Source organism: Enhydra lutris, unplaced genomic scaffold (assembly GCF_002288905.1).
Source record: "Enhydra lutris kenyoni isolate GAN:26980312 unplaced genomic scaffold, ASM228890v2 scaffoldscaffold90, whole genome shotgun sequence".
In the NCBI taxonomy this organism is placed as follows: Eukaryota; Metazoa; Chordata; class Mammalia; order Carnivora; family Mustelidae; genus Enhydra; species Enhydra lutris.
Window position 1 is genome coordinate 2,077,290 of NW_019154174.1, and position 6,835 is coordinate 2,084,124.

Sequence of the window (6,835 nt, forward strand, 5' to 3'; positions counted from 1 at the left end):
CAGAGGCCTTAACCCACTGAGCCACCCAGGCGCCCCAGTACCCATGAATTATTAAATGAAAACCCAAACCCTTCTTTTTAGAATCAACTTGGGTTGTTATTCACTAACCTACCATTACACCAAGTAATATCAATGTCCCTAAAAAGGGATGATTGCTTCTAAGTTTTGACTAAATAGGCTGTGAAAGAATGATGGGGACCCCTCGAAAGCATGGTTTTGAGCAGTGAATGCTAACATCTCTTTTTCAATGCAATTTTTGTTCACATTTTCCAGGGAAAAAGTTTCTTCAAAAGGTGTCTGTAGAAAGAACTCACTAGTACGAAAGATGTAAAGTCTGTTTTTCTGCCATTTTAATCTATCAATAATATTAACTCTCCATATCTTTTTTTTTGTTTGTTTGTTTTTGAAGGAGAATGCAAAAGAACGTTTCAGTACACTGACCAGTTTGATGTGGAGTTCAATGAGTTATTTGCCATGGAGAAAAAAAGCTAGCATTTCCAATGTTGCGGATCAGTGACTAGGGGAGATGAGTCCCTTGAAGGTCAAATGCCTGATTTTAGCCCTTCAGCTTCCACAAATCACCGTCAGCAAATCCTAAATCCAATCATCTCTCTTTCCAAAGAGCTCAGTGTGCAGTGACTTACTTTTAGATTAAGACAGTTGGCTTTAAATTATTTTCTTTTGGCTCTGGACTATATATCTGAATTTTGACAACTAGGGCAGTAAAGGCTATAAAGGTAACCTAGTTTTCTTCTTCTTTTTTTAACCTAGCAATAAAAAAGTAAAAAAAACCCAAAAAACTAATCAGTAACATTTTGCTTTTTAGTATACCTGAATTCAGAAGAAAAGGATTTGCGTTTACCATTCCTCTTTATTACTTTCCAACACCATTATTCCTTCTACATTTATTGGTTGGCACTCTGCTGTAGGAGAGAGCACTGCTTTTATCAGCAGTATCTTTACCCTTACGTCAAGGTCGAGAACACTGACCATCCAGTCACCCCACTTAAGTTTCTATGTTTGGTCTGCACGGTGATGGTAAAAGCCGCACCCCACGAACGGTATCAACTTTAACGTTGTGCGGAGCGAAGTTCACTGCCCTGCTGGCCATCAAGTACTAGGGCTGCATTCAATTCCCTCCAGGTGCCATGTTGTGACCCTGGGTACTTAACTGGCGGTCTATGAACCTTTTAAAAATCATGTGCAAAAGTGCTTGCAATTTTTTTTTTTTTTTTTTCCCCTAAGGAGCTACCTTCAGCTGCACCCTTTTCAGCCCCCAGATACTTAAATGGGGCCCTCCGTTTCAGGGGAAGTGAGCACAACTCTCAGTGGGTTGGAGGTGAGCGCTCAGATAATGAAGGAGAAAACAGCCAACAGCCTAAACTCCCAGCCGACCCTTAGTTTCTCAAGAGCAAACCCGGGAGTCAAAAGACCAGAAGGGGCCAGTCAGGCGGCGGACCTCGGCTCCCGGCACCCTTCGCGCCTCCGCTTGCACGAAGGGCGCCCCCACGACGACCGCCCACTGCTCAGAGGCAGGACTCCCGCCCCCTCAAGCCCACGTAGCCTGTCCACCGGCTAACTGGCCGGTCGGACACCCACCAAAGGTACCACGGAGGCCGCCACCTCCACACCCGGGACTCGGAAAGCTGGCCCAGAAGTGACCCAACGCAGAAGGGAGGGCGGGGCCGTCGACCGCACCCCTTCGCCTTTCCCCCGCCTTCTTTGTTTCTTCCGGAGTCACCATTGGCTGCTTGCCCGCTAGACCGGGCGATCCGCGGGCCTGCGGTGAGACAGGATTGGACGACGTCGCTGCCGCTCGGCCGGTGGCCCGCTCGCGATTGGCCGAGGGGCCGCCGGGGGTTTGAATCGCGGCCCCGGCCGGGGAGGGTTCTGCCAAAGTGCCACGTTGGGCCCGGCTGCGGCGTGAGGAGCCGGCTCAGAGTGCCGGCCGGGGCGCTCGCGCCGGGGCTCCGGCTGTCGGGGCCGTTGGGGGGTCGGGAAGCCAGTCCGCGGCGTGCGGTGCGCTCCGCCTCGCGGCGGCTGCGGCAGCGAGGAGCAGTTCTGGTCAGGAGGCGCGGCGGAGCTTGGGCGGCGTCGCGTCCCGCCCGAGGGCGGCTCTGGCTGAGGGCGGAGGTGCCGGTGGAGCGCCCGGGGCAGCGGCTGAGGCGGGACGGCGGCGGCGGGGGCTGCTGCCCCCGGAGGAGCCGGCCGAGATGTTGGCGGAAAACCTAGTGGAGGAGTTTGAGATGAAGGAAGACGAACCGTGGTACGACCACCAGGACCTCCAGCAAGGTGAGGGCGCGGTCGCTCCCCCCCACCCCACCACCTCGGGCGGGCGGCCTGGCGGGAGGCTCCCAGGCGCGAAACCGTTAAAAAGTTGCTCTTGCCGGCGACGGGTGGACACCAGGTGCGGGAAGGTCCGGCGCTCACCTGGCGTGGGCACGGGCCGTGCGCCCAGCCCGAGGGGAGGCCGCTTCTGCGCAGTGACCCTCACCATCCCTGCGTGTGGGCCGGGCACGTCGGGAGCGCTTCCCGGCTTAGCTGGTTGAATCCTCCCCGCGTTCCTAGGAGGCGCAGGACGTCCCCTTCCCGGCTCGCACCCCGCGGCCTCTGCGCCTCCTCGGGGACCCCCGCCCCGAGCCCGCACCGAGTAGGAGCTGCTGCAGGTGGTAGGGGTAGCCGTGCAATGTGGCAGGAACCGTGCCGGGCCCGCCCACCTCACCCTCTCCATCCATTCCTCCGGGAGGAAATTTTGTCCCCATTTCGCAGATGAGGAAAGCGAGGCTAACACGGCCCAACGATTTCGCCCACGTCAAGTGCATGTTTGAACCCACACACTCAGAGCGAGGAGTCGTAGCCACTGCCTAGACCCTATCTCTCCTTTATCACCGGTTTACAGCTTCTTCAGCTGGGTGTTAGAAAGTCGAAAACTTTTTTTTTTTTTTTTTTTTTTTTTTGCTTGTGGGTAGTTCACCAGATGCCAAGTGAGAGTGACTTGAAGCACTTGTGCCTCTGCGACTTCTTGTAGTTTGCGCCCTAGCTTTTTAGTTAAAAACAGGCCCTCGGATCCTGGCCTGCCTTGGATCTCTGGCCGAAGCTGTCTCCAGAGAGAAATCTTAGAGCAGCCTTCAGTTTGGAGCCAGTGCTCCCACCTTGTTTATGTGTATTAATAGAGGGAATTTGCATTTGGGGAACGCTTTTTGTGGGTTCTTAACACTGGTGCTCATTTAGTCCTCCCATCAAGCTGTGGACGTAGACTAGATACTGTTTGGGGGGCAGCTAGGATTTCCACTCCAAACTTGAGAGCAAACTTTCTTAGCCACTATACTGAACACTCCTTAGGAATTTTTTTCAGGCATCTTCTGTCTCTGCAATTCTGTGAAAATCAACTTTTTCAGCTTTAAATTTGCACTGAAAATTAACATCTCATTTAGTTGAATATTAAATAACCATGATGTTGGTTCATGGTAACCATTGAACTTGGTGGGAACAGGGAGTGGGTGGGGGGGAAGATGCAGGCTTGAATGACTTGTTTTGTTTGCCTTTTCTAAATACAAGCAGCTCTTTGGGGGAAAGGTGATTTTTGATATGTCGTGGACAGTCACTTGAACCAAAGTGGTTCACTGTTTCACTGAAATAGCCCAAGCTGTTAAGTGACTGCAGTGCAGTATTTGCCATCGTATGTTCTCAATGTCCACAAGGCAGATTTGTCTTAGACTTTAACAAACCTGTTTTCAAAATTCCCCATAAGGATTGATGGCCTAGTTAGATACTTTCTCCAGGATTAATGAGGCAACCACTGCACAGTTGCAGCATATCCCTACAATAAATGAAGCAGTTTGTATAATCAAAGCTAAATATCTTTCTTTAACAAGCATAGATCTGTGAAACTTCTCCCCCCTTTTTTTTAATCTAACAAACTTAAGCATATAATAGAGGCTCAGTCTTAATATTTGTTGACCTGAGTCAACAAATATTAAATCAGGATTACTGTTTTCATGGCTCCCTTCCATCGGGTGCTTTAATCCACAGTGCACTTCTACCCTGTGGGAAGTTGTTAGGAGCGACCAGTTGTAAGATTTCAGTCTATGGGAAACAGATGCAACCTGTTGCCATTACATGTGGAACTCTTTAACCTCTGATCAAAGCAAAGCCATCAGATGTTCAGGTTTAATGAAACGGTAATGAGCGCAGGTCCAAACCTCCTTAATGTCAGTTTGCATTTGGGATTTGTTTTCTGCTTTTCAAAAGATTTTTACATCTAACCCTATATGTCAAAACCCAAGTGCGTGGGGTAGGAATAGATGTGAAATTCCAACAATCATAACTTGTGAATATGGCCTATAGAAGAAGGAAGTCTGTACTGTGAATAAAAGGATATCTTTGTCCCAACTTTTAAAAATTACATGTACACATATACAGTACATCTAAACTTCTAACGAATTTTTAAGTGTGTTAATTTCTGAAGAATTTATTATCGAGTCTGTGCCAGGAATTCATCTAGGCACGGGGGTCACAGTGCCTATCCACAAGATAGAATAGATAGGGTCCTACTCCTGGAATTGACAGTCTAGGAATCTGTTTACTAGTGGAGCCTGGTGATAGTGCCTCCTGCTATGTGCCCAACTACAGTGCCTGGCACATGGAAGGCCCTCAGTAGATATTTGATGCTGAATACAGTTTGGAAACAAGTCTGTCCTGTTAAACAGATTGATAAGCACATCTAATGGGATTTTATCAAATGCACACATCTGTTCTTTTTTTTTTTTTTTTTTTAACGTCCTCACTATTAACTTTACTGAGCAAGCCTTGTTTGGAGAGAGCTGCTAAAAACGTTTCAAAGTCATTAAACTATAAACTTGTTTCCTTTAGCACTAGAAACATTATTTAAGTAAATTGACCACATCAAATTTGCTGGGGAATTCTTTTTTAAATTAAAATTGCGGAAAAATTCTAACCTCGGAAGGATGTGGTCCACCATTTATACCTTGTTAGAAACATGTAAAGCTTGTGCAGGCAGAAGGAGAAAACCCTCTGCTTTTACAGAACACTTTGATAAAGAGACTCTTTTGTCAGAGGGCTGAGTTGGCACAGTAAGAATACTGACAATGATCTCTATGGGTAAGATCCTTTCTGGGACAGCAGGAGCCTTCCGTGCAGGTAATGATGGTGCTTGCTTTGAAATGTGCCCCAAGAACAAGGTGGAAAGACTTCAGAGACTGAGTTTTCTTTTAGTCCAGCTGCTATTATAATTGTCATTTGGTGAGCTGTGCAAGCTTAGAATAAGGTTTCAAGTTCCTACTAGGTGGATCAGCAAATTAGGTCTTAGTTTAAAGGAACCCTCATATTTCTCCTGCTTTTCATGATGAGTACACTTTCCATGTGTACAACTAATTTGCTGAATCATTGTTGAAGGGTCATTAAAACTGGCACCATCATTTTTTTTTAAAGATTTTATTTATTTATTTGACAGACAGAGATGACAAGCAGCGGGGGTGGGGGGGGACCGGCTCCCTGCTGAGCAGAGAGCCCGATGTGGGGCTCGATCCCAGGACCCTGGGAGAAGCCAGAGGCTTTAACCCACTGAGCCCCTGGCACCATCATTTTTCTGATGTTTATATTCAGGTTTTTTGCTTTCCCAATTATAGTAACGTTGGCAACAGGAGTTACACAGAAGCATCACCAAATGACGCATTTGATTTTGTAATAGGAAAAGCTGTCATCCCTAATGTTGTTGAATTACAGCTGCAGCCTACAGCTAACATGGGAATATGTTGTCCTCACAGTTTGTGAAAACTGAAGTAAAATAAAAATATAATAGCAGGGGAATTTAAAAGTTTCAGAATTCCGGAAGAAAGATCCTTTTAAAAAAATCACTCAGCTGCCGGAGCTAATCTTTTGCTTTGGCATCGGGCTGGGTAGAGTACCTGCTTAGAGCTAACATTTTACACTGTTAAGGTAGATTATCACTTGCAAAGATTAATGAGTGAAAATATGAAACATAGGAAGGTATTGATAGATTGTAATTCTCAAGCCAGCAGTAAATGTGTGGTATTTTTAGTGGCTGCCTAGCTCAGTTCAACAGGATTTAGAAAAGACAACCTCTTAAAGAAAATCCTTGTCGAGAAATAGAGATGATCAGGTGCATAAGGCTTCAAAACTGTATTGTTACCTTTCCTTTTGTGCCTTAATTAAAAATATAAAGGGCATTGAGCATTCTCCCATTCCCCCCACTAATTATTTAGAAACACTTCTTAGGCTTACTGCCAGCTTTTGGCTCCTTTTGGATATGGAAGCCAGATGCTACACAACAGGAAATGAATTTTTTTTTAAGACCAAAAAAAGACCCTTGTCTTTAAACTAACAGATGAAGTAATATCCTATTATGCAGTGTGACTTCACAGACACTTACTCGTAGTTGAGACTTGTTTTGCCAGAATTCTACCCTATACCTCTATGAAATATTTAGGAGATTGAGACCTCAGGTTACTGAACCGGGTTGGAGCTTTGTTTAACTGGAAATAAGGATGGAGAGAAGGACAAGTCTCAAATTCTTTTCTGCTTGCTGTTTACTGGCACAGCGCTGTGCTTGGCAGGCATCTCTTTCTACAGCAGCCAGAGCAGGAAAGCCACTCCTGGCTGTGTATTAAGGAGTAGGTAGTTTCTTAACTGAATCAAAGTAGTAGAAGATGGTCTCAAGTTAGTCTTGAGTCTGGAAGAGGGTTTGGCTCAGGTTTTTTTTTTTTTTTTTTTTTAAAGATTTTATTTATTTATTTGACAGAGATCACAAGCAGGCAGAGAGGCAGGCAGAGAGAGAGGAGGAAGCAGGCTCCCC

The 6,835-nt window shown here is 46.5% G+C and overlaps 1 protein-coding gene across 1 annotated transcript in view; it reads left to right on the forward strand.

Annotated features, from left to right (window-relative positions):
• The first annotated feature begins 2,065 nt into the window (after positions 1-2,065).
• Positions 2,066-6,835, forward strand: part of LOC111162293 (cerebellar degeneration related protein 2) — a 27,023-nt gene continuing 22,253 nt past the window's right edge. The window contains exon 1 of the mRNA XM_022526600.1: positions 2,066-2,292. Coding sequence (XP_022382308.1) covers positions 2,214-2,292 — 79 coding nt within the window. The 5' untranslated portion in view covers positions 2,066-2,213. The remainder of the gene's footprint in view (positions 2,293-6,835) is intronic.